Consider the following 14,826-nt stretch of genomic DNA (forward strand, 5'->3'; position numbering starts at 1 on the left):
AATGAAAGCAGCTGGCCCTCCCCTTGGCCTGTGCTAGATTCTGGTTTTCTTGTTCTGTCTGCTGGAGCAGCACATCCAAAAGTGTGCTGATACATGGAGCACTATTCTCATACATCTCCCCCCAAGAAAAGAACTCCACGATGAAATTACTCTGGGCAGCACTATACATGGAATCTCCCTTTGGAGACTCCCAGAGCACAGTGGCCTATAGAAGGGTCTTGGAAGTCCTACAGTAAAGAATGGTTGAATACACCATCCTACCTTTATTTTGATCACAGCACCTTTTTTTAAATAATACTAATGTTATCTCATGTTTTAATGAAACATACTACGTGCCGGTCACCGTTCTAAGTGCTTTGCTAGTTATAATTCCTATAGTCCTCACAACAACCTTCTAAGTACAAGAAACTGAGGCACAGAGCAGTGACCAAGATATGAGGCTGGTGAGCGAATGAGGGAGGGTTCAAGTCCAGCCCTGGCCTCAAATCCACACTCCTGAGCTCCCACAAAACACACTTTGGACAGTGTTGCCCTGTCCACTGTTCTTCTCTGTATCGTTCCAATTTTAGTATATGTGCTGCCGAAGCGAGCACTGTCCACTGTTCTTCAATGTTTCCTGCCCACCCGTCATTGAGTGGGAAAACCCACAAACCAAACCATGTCCCCTATTCTCAGATGGTACTGAAAAACAAAGGGAAGAATAATTTTACTTTTGGTGATTAGGATTTGTATTAAATAGCATTCATTTGTTCAGAAACAAAAGTATAGAAGTCATCCTTTTAAATTAAGGGAAGTTAGGGTAACTAGCCCTGGGACCTCCTAGAGGACCCCTTAAATGGTGTTTCTGCTCCCTGGAGTGCTGTCTCCCCATCTTTCTCCCCTTTCTCTGGGGACAAGCACCCGTTCATCTGACAGAACCTTATTCTAGCACCTTCTCCCTGAAGCCTTACTTGTCTACCAGAATGCAGTAGTCCAGATACAATCTGACTTCTTACAGTCACTGGTTATGACTTACTTGAGATGCAAAAAGAAGAGAGCTGAGAATTCATCTTGGGTGCTGGCTGAGGTAGACATTTTCTTGAAAGCTCAAATACTCCATGGAATTCTAATTCTAGAAGATGATCCAAGAGGCTCTCCAGCCTCCTCTCTGAACTTACTGAATTTTGTCCCTTGCTGAAGTTAAGATTTTTGTCCTATGTTGAAAAAGAATCACGCATAAAGAATTTGACTAATCACAAAGACACCTTTATGAAGGAATGCATGGGGAAGTGTAAGTCCAAAGTGTCGCCCGTTACTCTGATATGTCTCCAGTTAGACACCTGTTTGAGACTTAGAGGAGGAGGAAAACAAACAAACAGAAAACAAAAGATGTTTATCCTAGCTTCAAAAGCTCTGTGGCGCACCTGGGTGGCTCAGTCGGCTAAGCATCTAACTCTTGATCTCGACTCAGGTCACCATCTCTGGGTTATGGGATGGAGCCCCGAGTCAAGCCCTGCAGCGGGCTCCATGCTCAGTGGGGAGTCTGCTTGAGAGTCTCTCTCTTTCTAAACTAACTAAATAAATCTTTTTAAGAAAAGAAAAGCGGGGGGGGGGGGAGCTCAAATAAGGGGCTTGCCCAGTATTCTGCAGTTCATTATTCCAGTATTTGTGAACCCTTAGGGTTGAAAGATATTTCCTTATTCAAAGTAAATCCTTCCTGTCCGTGGAAGCTCATGTTGTCTCATCAGGGCCTCGACGGCAGGAGCAGGCACTGAAGGAAGAGGGCACGTCCTTGCCTTCCCTTCAGTTGCCGCGTTGCCACCTTTGCATGCCCTCTCCCTTCTGTGGCCCTTCACTGGGCTCCCATGATTGCTCCACGGTGTTCAAGGCAAGTGGTCTGGCTGAGGTGGACCCCCAGATAAGTGTAAACAGAAAAAGGCCCTCTGGGTTTACATAGTCACCCTCCCCTTTTATATCCTACTTACTATGCCTTGACGTTTTTCTCTGCTAATGCTGTTTCTGGTTTATGGCTTTAAACACAAAATCTAGAAGCTCTGAGTGAAAAGCCATTCCTGAGAGATCCTCTCTAGTTTTCTTGGCTACTTTGGCAGGGTAGGGACATGGGACAATAAGAAACCAAAAATGTCTTTTCAGAGCCAGGAAGAAGATACTTTGAAAATTCGCGGCATAGCAGAATAACCAAGACACCACAGCCTAGGGGCACGAGGTCCTGGGTGGTGCCAGTCCCTCCCATTCACTGTGTGCGGATGTGGAAATCTGCTAGCATTTTGGAGGGGAATCAGTAACACCTCGGAAAATCACACACGCACAAAACTGAGAAAAAACTAATTGTTCTTGAGTAGGAAAACAGATAAATGAGGACATGTTCATGAAATGGAATACTGCTCAACCATAAAAATGAATAATCCAGAATTAGTGTAACACCAGAGATCAATCTCACAAGCATAATGCAAAGTCCCGAAATTAAGCTAGAGATCTAAAAACCTTGCCTTCTAAAAAGTTCTAAAAAGATATAGTATAATTCTTCCAACATAGTAGGATGCTAGGATGCTATCTATCTAGCTATGATAGCGTGGATTCATCTGTAGTGAAATTGTGAAGAAACTGGAATGATACTCCACCATCTCCAGGACCATGGTTGAAGAGAGGAAGCAAATTTGGTAAAATTACTTGCGTCTATTCAATCTGGATGTGAAGTGCATAGATGTCTATGTTATTGTTTTCTCTGCTTTTGCATACATTTGAAACAGGTGATTTTCTTTTCTCATCCCTCATGGGAGTTCCATTTGAATGGTAAGGGCCTCATTCTGTGAAGCCCTTTGGACATAAGGGCTCCAGTGCCAGGTGACCTAAGAGAAAGGGGTCTCCAGTCTCAGTAACATTTCTTCTTCTGTCCTCTTCTTAGGAATGTTCCTGGCTGATATAATTGAGAAATACTTTGTTTCCCCAACCCTATTCCGAGTCATCCGATTGGCCCGTATCGGGCGCATCTTGCGTCTGATCAAAGGTGCCAAAGGGATTCGGACCCTGCTCTTTGCCTTAATGATGTCCTTGCCTGCTCTGTTCAACATCGGCCTTCTGCTCTTCCTGGTCATGTTCATCTTCTCCATCTTTGGGATGTCCAATTTCGCGTATGTAAAGCACGAGGCTGGCATCGACGACATGTTCAACTTTGAGACCTTTGGCAATAGCATGATCTGCCTGTTTCAGATCACAACCTCGGCTGGCTGGGACGGCCTGCTGCTGCCCATCCTGAACCGCCCCCCTGACTGCAGTCTGGATAAGGAGCACCCAGGGAGTGGCTTCAAGGGCGACTGCGGGAACCCCTCTGTGGGCATCTTCTTCTTTGTAAGCTACATCATCATCTCCTTCCTGATCGTTGTGAACATGTACATTGCCATCATCTTGGAGAACTTCAGCGTAGCCACAGAGGAAAGTGCCGACCCTCTGAGTGAGGATGACTTTGAGACCTTCTACGAGATCTGGGAGAAGTTTGACCCCGATGCCACCCAGTTCATCGAGTACTGTAAGCTGGCAGACTTTGCAGATGCCTTGGAACACCCTCTCCGAGTGCCCAAGCCCAACACCATCGAGCTCATTGCCATGGACCTGCCCATGGTCAGCGGGGACCGCATCCACTGCTTGGACATCCTTTTTGCCTTCACCAAGCGGGTCCTGGGAGACAGCGGGGAGTTGGACATCCTCCGGCAGCAGATGGAGGAGCGGTTCGTGGCGTCCAATCCTTCCAAAGTGTCTTACGAGCCTATCACGACCACACTGAGACGCAAGCAGGAGGAGGTGTCGGCCGTGGTCCTGCAGCGCGCCTACCGGGGACATTTAGCAAGGCGGGGTTTCATTTGCAAAAAGACCACTTCCAATAAGCTGGAGAACGGAGGCACGCACCGGGAGAAAAAGGAGAGCACCCCATCCACAGCCTCCCTCCCGTCCTACGACAGCGTAACTAAACCTGAGAAGGAAAAACAGCAACGGGCAGAGGAAGGAAGAAGGGAAAGGGCCAGAAGACAAAAAGAGGTCAGAGAATCCAAGTGTTAGAGGAAAGCAAAAATTAAATATTGTACAGATGTAAAACTTGCAAGTGAAAGATTGTTTACAAACTTCCTGAATCTTCTCAATGCAGAACAGCTGTGGAGACACTTGAACTGAAGATCTATACCAAACGTAGTCTGCTTACCATGTAACACAGTTGCATCTTGAGCAGTGACCTGCCAAGGGCCAAGGACCCTGCTCCCCGGACTCACAGATTTTCTAACGCTTGGGCAGGTGGTTACTGCATGTTCCACATCAGTCAATGCAACTTAGGACAAAACCAACAGGATACAAAAACCAGAGGAGAGGCTGCCGGGACCAGCAGATTTCCGTTGCAGCCAAAGGGATTTTATTTTTTCATTTTGGTGATTCTCAGAAGCAGAAAGCATCACTTTAAAAGTTTGTTTGTTCATGCAAACTGTATTTGCATTCTTACATTAGTTAAGCTAAGCAGCAAAAAGAAAACACACACACAGACACACACACACACACACTCACATCTAGCCCGTGGCATTCAACTGTCAGTTTCTTTGACATAAACCGCATCTTCTCCACATGGGCTTCACGTGGTTTGGAGATGGGTGGGGGAAACAATCAGGTTTCTTCAGGCTGAGGAGGACTTGCTCAGGCCGATTCCAAACATTGTGCTCGTTCAATGCGTAGAAATGATTTGCATGATGGCATGCCGTGATCAGAAGTCATGCATGAGAACCATACACCACAGGACACTACTAATCCTGTCCCCTGCACTGGGTCAGCCTTCAGATGGGACCCAGCCCTGCACCGTTCACTGTATTTGGAGAAAAAGAAAAAAAAATGGTAAGAGTTCCATACCCGCTGCAAATCCTTATGAATTCTTAGAAGTCTTTCATACACCTTCTGGGTAGGGAAACATAAGCGACCAATTGACCACCACCACCAAAAAACAAACCCAGTCCAACAAGCAGACGGATCCGTTGTGTGTGTATGTTTAACAGTCGTCTCTAACATACAGCCATTGTTGCACATTTCGAAAGATGAACTATTTAAATGCTGCTCTGTGTCCCTCCATGGGGTAACTTTGATCTCGAATGGCTTGTTTTAATAATGTCACTGTAAAACCAAATCCTAGGGCTAAAAACAAAAAAATCCAAAAAAAACAAGTTCATTTGTATTGCAATATTTATGATGATTGTTTAGCCTTCATACTGGAGAACTGACACTTGGGGCAGAGATAAAAGTGCTACTCAAAGTGGCACATTATCTCTAGGGGGCAATTTGGGGAACTGAAAACAAACTTTCATGGGGGGTTGGGGTGCTCACTTCATTCAGTGTCCTGTCCTTCTGCACTGTGGCTTTCTCCAGGCTCGGGTCCCGCTGGAGAGGGGTGCAGATCTTCCCAGCGGGCCTCCCCACTCTACAGAGGGCTTGTCGCGAGCTCATACACTGCATGGTTCCTCTTGCCTCCATCTCATTTTTGCACCAAGCGGGGCTTTCCTTACCTACAGAGCTGGGTGAGGGCAGCAGCCCTGGGGGCTGTGGCGCTGGTTTCTTCCGTGCATTATAGAATAGTCACTGGTGGGACCTGAGGGAGAGATGGAGCCGCCTCTGAACCAAGCCCACTTGGCTTCTTTATGCACTGATTCTCATGAGACAGCGATTTAATGTGAATTCTTTAGACGTCCCAGCTTCCTCCCACCCCCTCACGCCGGCCCCCGCACAGTTCCCTCTCCGCCAGTTGTGCCATCTGCTTAGCGACCTGCCCATTGTCCTTGGAGGGTGGCTTTGCGGGGAGCACAGTGTCTTCCGTTCCATCTCCCGCTTTAGGGAAGACAGTTTTTAGCCCAGGGGTCTCTCCTCTGATGACTAGCACTCACAGCCAGGAGGCTGCACTTGAATGTCAGGAAGTCCTCACAGAGAACGAGGAGACTTGAGCAAGTGAACCAAATCAAAACAAATTCTTCCCGAACCATAAAACCGAGGGGGACTGAAAGCACCCTGTAGTCAGACACGCCCGTCTGCCTTGCCGTAGAAGCACTCTGGTGTGATTGTACCAACCACCTGACTAGTTTTGCATAGAACAAACCACAGCAAGCCAAAGCAGAGCTTTCTCTCTTGTCAGACCGTTAGAAACTCTGCCCGGCTCTCGTCAGCCTGCTTCTGCGGCCTCCTCCGTAGGACTTTTGTACTATCCCCCGACACCAGGCTGGAAAAGCATTTCTCTCAGTGACCCTGCTAACTGCTAGGACGAATGTATGGTAACATGTACAGGCTACATCGTAAACAGCACAAAACAGAAGCTGACATGTGTGGCTCTTCTTTTTAAGAGAATTATAAATACTGTAATATATCATTTTATTTTATTGGCATGCCTTTTTGTAAATACAAATTATTAACTTATCAAATAGGAAATGGCTTCTGGCTTATGCCATTGTCATGTTTATTTTTATTTTTTATACTTTTCTTTCTTCTTAGATCTTAGATGCTGTCAGCCAATGTACATCCCCAAACCAGACAGACAGACAAAAAATTTTTTATTGCTAATGGTCTTTTCCAAAACAACAAAAAATATATATATTTTTGTTCCAATGTGCAATAAATTCTAACCACTTCTATGCAAGATTTGGCTAAACTTCATAATTGTTCTTAGGTCTTGGGATGGGCAACAGAGCTATAAGATCCCGCTCGGTACCCCCCAAGTGCTCATGCTAGTGATGTCATTAAGCTACTAGAGCATATTAATGAGATTTTTTCTAAGATCTGACCTTTTCCTTCCCCCTAGGCCCCCAGTAGCTATCTCCTCAGTAACACACAAATGGGTCTTGGTATCTGACACCCATCAGCGAGCTTCGTAGGGAAGAAGCCCCCCCACTCTATCTGATGTTTCAACTTTTTTTTTTTTAACTTTTCCTACCTTCTTTTCCCTCACCCACCGTCCCTCCACCCACTCGCTCGCTCACTCTCTCACTCACCCGCCCTGCTCCACACTTCTTTGGTAGTAAATGACACCATCACCAGCAGTTTACACCCGCAGTTAACAGGCACTGAACTGAGTTGGTGACGTTTCCGTGCGCCTTCACTGAGTGGGTAAGTGGCAACGCTTTGCCAAATATTAACGAAGCCAATCAAAAAGCAGCCGCAGCCACAGTATCACTGCACATATATATATAGATGTATAAATATAATATAAATATTTATTTTTTGTAGCCAGGTCCTTGGTGCAGTATTTATACTCCACAATCCACCTTTAAAAAAGGACAAAAAGCAAAAAGATGTGCGATGCTGTTAACTTAAAATGCAGAGCCAAAGCCACTGAGCAGCAGCTGACACCGTTGCTGGTTGTGTGTGAAAAATACTTTCCCCTCTTCTTCCCTTAACCTCCTTGTTGCTGTAGGCTGAGGAGACTCCATAATTTAAAGCAGAGGGGGAGAGCAGCGAAAACGTCCCGAGTCAACATGACCTACTCCCACTTCTCTAAATGAGCCACTTTTGGCGTCAGAAGTTGACTGGGGAGAAATAAGCAGTCACTCCCAGTCACAGCCCCCGGAACGACAGTGCCCAAAGTTCTTTTCTTTTCCGCCGCAACCAATGTAAACTTGTAAAAGACCACTAGTGAAGATTAGTGTATTAGTGAATGCATGGAGGCCAACACTGCTCTAAATGAGACATGATTTAAAAAAAAAAAAAAAAGTACATCACTACTATAAGCCAAAAGGAAACAAAATAAAAATGACCCTTTTTGCTGTACAAGGGAAGCCTGTCTTGGTGTCCGTTTGTTGCTTGACTATCCCAATTCTTGAGTCCTGGGAGGGGTCTGGGAATCGGGACCTTAGCACATTTGGGGAAAGGAGGGGAACAGAAGGGAGAAAAGTTCTGGCTGAGAAGTAAAGATTGGAGAGAAGAGCAAGGTCCCACCCACCCCCTACCCAGATCCCCCCGCACCCAGCACTTACCCATTGCATGTGGCATTCTTCCCCCTCCTGGGCCAGTGCTTCCAGGCCCACGAAACCCTTTCTTCACCAGTCCACCTGGCAGAGCCCCCAGAGATGACGTCAGCCAACCCAGCCGTACTGGCCTCACTTCTGCCTTTTTTGTTAAAACAAAAAACAAACAAACAAAAAAAACAAAAAAAAAAACCCCACAACAAAAAAAACCCTATCCTAATGCCCCAAAGCTTGGGCAAGCACGATGCCCAGTAGTCTCCACTCTGCTAGCTAATGCTGGGCCCTGCCCTCCATCACCCCAACACATACACCAGCAGACTACAGCTGGTCTCGTTCACATTTGTGCAGGAAAGAGGAGTACCGCTCCCCTCCCTCACCCTGTCCTGCTTTGGGGACATCCCACTCTAGGCCATGTCTCCCCGTCCAGGAACACTCTCAGGAGGATTTTGAAGTGCCCACTCTAGTCCGCTCCAGTAGCTCCACTCTGGAGAGAGATGGCTGGTAGGTCAGTCCCCATCTTCCTCCCCTCGGCCCCAGCCTCCAGGCCTGCTGTGGAGGTGAGATTGCCATGGGTTATGACTTTGTGACTTGAGTCCTGGGCATCTTCTGTAATGATGCCTCTTTCTTTTCTCAGATGTTGCCCAAAGTTTTGCAAAAAGCTTCGTTCATTTTCAGGTACCCCCACCCCCTAAAGAATCGGCTGCAACTAGCCAGCCAGGGGGACATCAGGAGAGAAGAGGAAGTCTGGGTCACGAGGGGCCCAAGGTGCGCACAGAAGTCTGCACTGTGGCTCAGCTCTGTGCTTTCTTGGAGTTCCTTTCCAAGCTTACCAAGATTTCCTCCATGAAAATGCTCCTGAGGCACCCCCTGCCCCTGCCCCCCACTGCTGTTTGCTGTACATAGAGGCTAAGTGGGGTGGGGTGGGCGGGTGTGCACGTGTGGTGTGTGTGTGTGAAGAATGTATATAGGTAAAGGGGAGCGTGGTCCAGTGGTTCCAGAAAAGGGACAGAACTCCTGTGTTCCATCCCCAGCTCAACCACTGGCTCGCTGTGTGGCCTTGGGCAAGTCACTTAACCTCTCTGTGCCTCAGTTTCCTCATCTGTAAAATGGGGATAATAATACTGACCTACCTCACAGGGGTGTTGTGAGGCTTTAACTAACTGTTTTGTAAAGTGTTTTGAGATACAGAGGCAAAGGCACTAGGGAAGGGCAAAGTATTATTTGGACTTAAGAAAGATGAAATGGTACCATAAATGCTGCTATTCTGAGAGCCATTTTAAACTGCACTGCTCCAACCACCCCCGCTTCTCATCACCAGGACAGCAGGTCGAGAAAATGTCTTTCCTTTCACTTGCTTCTGGGGTTTGTGATTATTCTAGACACTTAATTTTGTTCCCTTGCTGTATCTCCTCCTTCCCTCACCCCCTCGACTTGTTCCCTGTTCCGTTTACGCGGAAATGGCAGAAATGCTTGAGAAATGAGAATGCATAAGTGGATTGGAAGTTTATAGTCTGAAATTTCAATTTTACTTTGTACTGTACATCTTTTTACTTTAGAATTTGCAATAAAGGGTTACGTCAATCTTGTTTTCAACTCTCCTCTTGGACTGGCCTGTCATTCTGTCATTGTTCTCAAACCAAAGCCCCTCGGCTGGGGGTGGTTGGGGGGAGTCAAGCTCTCCCACCCAGCAAGACCCCACAGCTGTCCTCTTTGCCTTCCCCTGAGACAGGTGACAGAGTCTGAGGGCTCACCCATCCTCAGCTCCTCATATGGGCTGGCAGAGCCCCAGCCACTCAGGAGGGTGGGAAATGTTTGGGGCTCCAGGTATGGTAGGTCTTACTGTCTCCTCCATTTAGGAGGCCTTGCCTGAGTAGGGAGAGCAGCTTGGAGGCGGCAGCCCCTGAACATGGGGACACCTCTAGGTGTCCTGGCCCTGCAACTCCAGCGGGGCATCCGAAACTCCACATATTGTCCGGCTCCTTTAGGTCACAGATCATGCCCTCTGGAGTTTAACTTTCGCCTCAGGCTGCTCTGGATTCAAAACCCTGATATGCCACTAACTAGCTGTGGCCCGTTTTCTTTACGTGCCACGGAGAGCACACCTGCTTTTCTTGGGTTCTGAAGTGTGTCAAATCCTGTAGGTAACTGCTTCGCACGGGGTCTGGCGGACGGTCAGCTCTCACTAAGTGGTAGCTGTCGGTGCAAGAATCCCCGTGAGAGAAGAAGGCACTAGAGCTGGCAAGCGGGACGGCCTGCCTCCCACCCCGGGGGGACACGGGCACCGAGACCCTCCTCTCCCCGGGCAGCCCCGCTGGCGATGCGGCTATTTCCAACAAACCAACGCTTGCTCCCTCCATTGCGGATTTGGTAATGTTTATAACAGGGCGAAGGCGGCTCTCTGCCGGGGCGGCGCTCCCGTCTCACAGCCGAGGACACTGAGGCGAGGGGGGACCCGGCCGGCGCGCGGCCCAGGCCCTTGTCGGCGGTGGCTGGAGCCGCTCCGCAGACAGGAGCGGCCTCGCTCCCGCCGCGCCAAGCGCCTGGGCGGGCCTGCGCCGGGGAGGACGCGGGCCCGGCTGCGGGCCGGGGCCGGGGCCGTCGCCGCCCGTGAGCCACAGCGTGAGCACGATGAGCAGCGCCCCGGTGCCCAGCGCCCCCACGAAGCCGGTGAGGAGGCCGAGCGCCAGCGGCCCGACCCAGCCGGCGGGGCTGCGCTCGTAGGGCGCCTGCGGCAGACGCTCCACGATCAGCTGCAGCCCGTCCCAGTCGGGCTCGGGGAGCGAGGCGCGGCGGGGGCGCGGGGCTGGGGGCGCGGCGGCAGGGCCGGGGCGAGGGCCGGGGCGGGGGCCGGGGCCGGGGCCGGGGCGGGGGCCGGGGCCGAGACCGGGGGCGGCGGGCAGCCGCACGTAGCGCTGGCCGAACTTGCGCAGCTGCAGCGTCGCCTGCTGGTGGAGATTCTTGCCCAGCTCCCGGGCCACGTCCGGGCGGCCGCTGCGCCGCAGGGCCCGGGCCACGCGGTCCCAAGACAGGGTGGAGGCCTTGGCCGCCAGCCAGGCCGCCAGCCCCTCCCGGCAGCCGTCCGACACCTCCGCGGGCTCGGCCGCCGCCCGCCGCCGCCGCCACAGCCCACCCCGCGGCGCGGACGTGGACGCCGGCGTCTCAGGGCGGGCCAGCCGGTCCTCAGAGAGCCGGGCCAGTTCGGCCTCGACGTCCGGCTCCGGCGCCTTCAGGAGCGACTGGAAATGGTCGCACTCCTCCGGGGTCAGCAGCTCGGCCAGACGGACGGCCTCGTGGGGGCCCATGGCGTCCAGGGCTCCTGCTGGGGCCAGCGCCCAGCCCCAGAGCACCAGCGCCAGGGCTCGGGCCGGAGCCCGCGCCGCCATCGCCATCACCATCGCGGGCTGTGACCGCGCGGTACCCACTGTGGTGGGAGGAGCTCCGAACGCCCACAGGTGGGGGAGGGGTGCCTGGTACCCGTGGCGAGGGCGGAGGGGGACCGGGCTGGGGGAGGGGGCGGCTTCCGCAGGCCGGGACTGGGGGCGAGGGCGCGACCCACACATGCGATCTCCCAGCACCTGGAAACTGGGAACTAAAGGGAATTAGGAGTGAGACTTTCCTAACACCCAGTGGTGGGGCACACCCAGTCCCCCAGGAGGCTGGGATCCTGGGCCCTTACCTTAGAACGCCTGCCCGAGGCCTGCCGCCTGGCAAGCCCGCTAATGCCTCAAGTTACCAGTCTCCCCCATCTCTACTAATCCATTCACCGCCCCTCAGTCTCCAGCTCACCATCATCCAATACCCAATCCCAAATTCTCTGGATATCTACTAAATACCAAATATTTCTAGAATCACCAATTCCCATCCTCCCACCATGCCTCCAAACCCTCGCCTTCTCTTGTCTGGATTAGAGAAACTCCTCAAGTCCCCACTCCCTAACCTTGTTTCCTTCCCTGAGCAAGATCCCTTCTGGCTCTCAGGTGGATCTTGGCCTTGGTCAATCCTCAGTTGACAGGTCCCTGCTGGGAAGCCCTACTTGACTACAATATACACCCTTCCCACCTCACCATGAGGTATCCCTCTTACCTACTGCTACGTTACACTGCAGCTCTGCCTTTTTGCTGTCTCCTCCATTCGACTGTCAGGTCCATCTGCTGTCCCTGTAGCAACTAGTGCAAAGTAGGTGTTCAGTAAATATTTGTTGGATCCATGTGTGCATTCTTTTTTTTTTTTTAAACGCTTTATTTATTTATTTGACACAGAGAGAGAGATCAGAAGTAGGCAGAGAGGCAGGAGGAAGCAGGCTCCCCGCCAGAGCAGGGAGCCCGATGTGGGGCTCGATCCCAGGACCCTGAGACCATGACCTGAGCCGAAGGCAGAGCCCTTAACCCACTGAGCCACCCAGGCGCCCCTCCATGTGTGCATTCTTAACTTGCAAATCAGTCCCTGCCCACAGGCTACCGACCTCCCTTCCTCCCAACATACTCATGACTTTCAGAGCCTCAGCTCCTCACCAGCGGGAAAGGTCCTCAGGGTGCCATGGTGAAGTCCCAGTGACTCCTCCAACCTCACTTCCTCCCACCCTCACTTTGTGCTCCTGTAACAAATCACCCATGGTGCTTTCCAACCTCTGGAACTCTGTTTGGCTGTCCCCCCCCCTCCCCCCCACACACACCCTGGCTTCCTGCCCAGGAAGTTTTTCTTTTTTCTTCTTTTTTTTTAAGATTTTATTTATTTATTTATTTATTTGACAGAGAGAGAGAGAGAGAGAGAGATCACAAATAGGCAGAGAGGCAGGCAGAGAGAGAGGGGGAAGCAGGCTCCCTGATGAGCAGAGATCCTGATGTTGGGGCTCAATCCCAGGACCCTGAGATCATGACCTGAGCCGAAGGCAGAGGCTTAACCCACTGAACCACCCAGGCGCCCCTCAGGAAGTTTTTCTGATACACCACCGCCTCCGCCACTAGGAGGCAGGGGCTCTTCTGGGCATCCCTGTGATAGCCTGTTTTGGTTTTCTGTTACAAAACAGCCTGTGCATACTCCATTGGGACATTTCTCTGGAAATTGATTAACTGAAGGACTTATCTAGTATTTTAGTGTCTTCCATGTACCAAATCCTATACCGGACGTGAGAATATAAAAATTTTATAGGGTCCCTCCCCAAGCTGCTTCATCCACTTATTTTCGAATGATCCATTTTTGAGCTCTTCTCCCCTTGAACAGTGGCTGTGCTTAACCATTGCCGGATCTTCGGTGCTACACAGAGTCTACAAAGAATAGATGCAGAATAAACCAACTAGAGTGTGAGGGAGGTCTAGACCTCCAAGGGCCAAGAGGGCTGGTGGCGCTGAGTCCCGGGGCAATGCCCGGGGGGCCCCCATGTGCAGGCACACAATTCTTTCTGCCAATAGGGGAACCGTCTGCTTTGCAGGCTCTCCCTGCTTGGGCTTGCTTTGCCTCCTGAAAGCCCAAGGCATGCCTCAGCCCTGAGCCTGCCTGCACATGCGCTGCTCTCCAAGCACGCTGGTCCTTGGTAATTTTGCTTAGAGCATTCAAAGACCTCAGGAGGTTATGGGTCCACACCTCTCACAGCTATCTCCATACAGCTTTTTCTTTTCTTTTTTAAACAGACAGAGATCACAAGCAGGCAGAGCGGCAGGCAGAGAGGGGGGCGGGGGAGCAGGCTCCCTGCTGAGCAGAGAGCCTGATGCAGGGCTCGATCCCAGGACCTGAGATCAGGACCTGAGCTGAAGGCAGAGGCTTAACCCACTGAGCCACCCAGGCACCCCTACATAAGCTTTTTCAACAAGCTCTTCCTTCTTAGTTCTCAGACTCTTGGTTTATGATGCAGTGGCAAAGATAGTTTGGGAATGGGCAGATGATGATGGACAAAGGATCCCACGCACCCCTGAAGACTGGAGCTTAGCTGTCTCCACGCCCTGCACTCTGCCCCCCTCCCTTCCTCCAGGACTCAAGTCTAATCTTAGCTCTAGCCAGCAAAGGCTGCTGTCCACACTCTGAGTGCACCATCCTCTTCAGCCCCCCTTTTCTCCAAGTATTCATTTCCTCATCCATTCACTCATTCAACAAACATGTGAGCCCTTCTTTCCCCTGGTACTTTGGGACTCTGGAGATAGAAGTCAGCCCCAGTTCTGAGCCTCTGAGAGCTCATAGGAGGGCCTCCCCTACCCTGGTGCTTCTCACCTGGTAGACTCTGTGCCCAATCCCTGGGAGGTCCTCGCTGGGCGAGAATGAGTACCAGGGGTCCCGCAGTGATGTTCTGCCAAAGGACTAGAAACACCCACAGGGCCACACCCATGGTACAGCTGGAGGCCCAGGCATTTCCCCAGAGGGCTCCCCACATCCTGCTGCCCCCAAGAAATCCTCTGGAAACCACATGTCATCGCTTTAATACTGTGTAATACTTTCTTTTAAAATACAGTCTCTTCTGAGGTAGACAGACCACAACTGCAGAGCATCGTCAGACAGGAGATAAATACGTCCATGTACAACACGCAGCAAAATGAGGTAGAAATGGTTACAGCTGGAGGAGAGGACCCCAACCCCAGTGTGGGTAGAGGATAAGGAGGGCCAGCTTGCCAAGTCCGCCCGCCCTCCCCCAATGCCTGCCCCTGGATTCTTTGGTATGCCCCCTCAACATTGCCAGAGCTGGACCTGCCCTTACCCCCTCCCACCCCAACCCGCCCCAGTGCTCATGAGGTAGGTGCTAATAGACTGGGGGCCGTCTCCTTGTGCAAAGTTCCCCAAGGCCAGTAGAGGAGGCGGTGGGGGCCCTGGGTCTCAGGGAGCTCCTCCCTTGGCCCCCAGCTGCCTGCCTCTTGAAGGGAAGGCTGGGATC

General features: G+C 51.2%; 2 protein-coding genes across 2 annotated transcripts in view; one reads left to right on the forward strand and one right to left on the reverse strand.

Annotated features, from left to right (window-relative positions):
• SCN8A (sodium voltage-gated channel alpha subunit 8) overlaps nucleotides 1-9,562 on the forward strand; it is a gene marked incomplete at its 5' end in the record, with an annotated part of 122,962 nt that extends 113,400 nt beyond the window's left edge. Inside the window, one exon of the mRNA XM_080811454.1 lies at nucleotides 2,906-9,562. Within this exon, the coding sequence (XP_080667580.1) occupies nucleotides 2,906-4,053 (1,148 nt within the window). The 3' untranslated portion in view covers nucleotides 4,054-9,562. The remainder of the gene's footprint in view (nucleotides 1-2,905) is intronic.
• An 828-nt stretch (nucleotides 9,563-10,390) lies between these two features.
• TMDD1 (transmembrane and death domain 1) lies at nucleotides 10,391-11,353 on the reverse strand (the record flags this gene model as incomplete). Its single annotated transcript, XM_080810258.1, is given in 3 exon segments — nucleotides 10,391-10,777; nucleotides 10,780-10,857; nucleotides 10,859-11,353. Coding segments are annotated over 3 exon segments (960 nt in total).
• Between the last annotated feature and the right edge of the window lie 3,473 nt (nucleotides 11,354-14,826).

The sequence above is a fragment of the Martes martes genome (genome assembly GCF_963455335.1).
Source record: "Martes martes genome assembly, chromosome: 8".
Lineage (NCBI taxonomy): Eukaryota > Metazoa > Chordata > Mammalia > Carnivora > Mustelidae > Martes > Martes martes.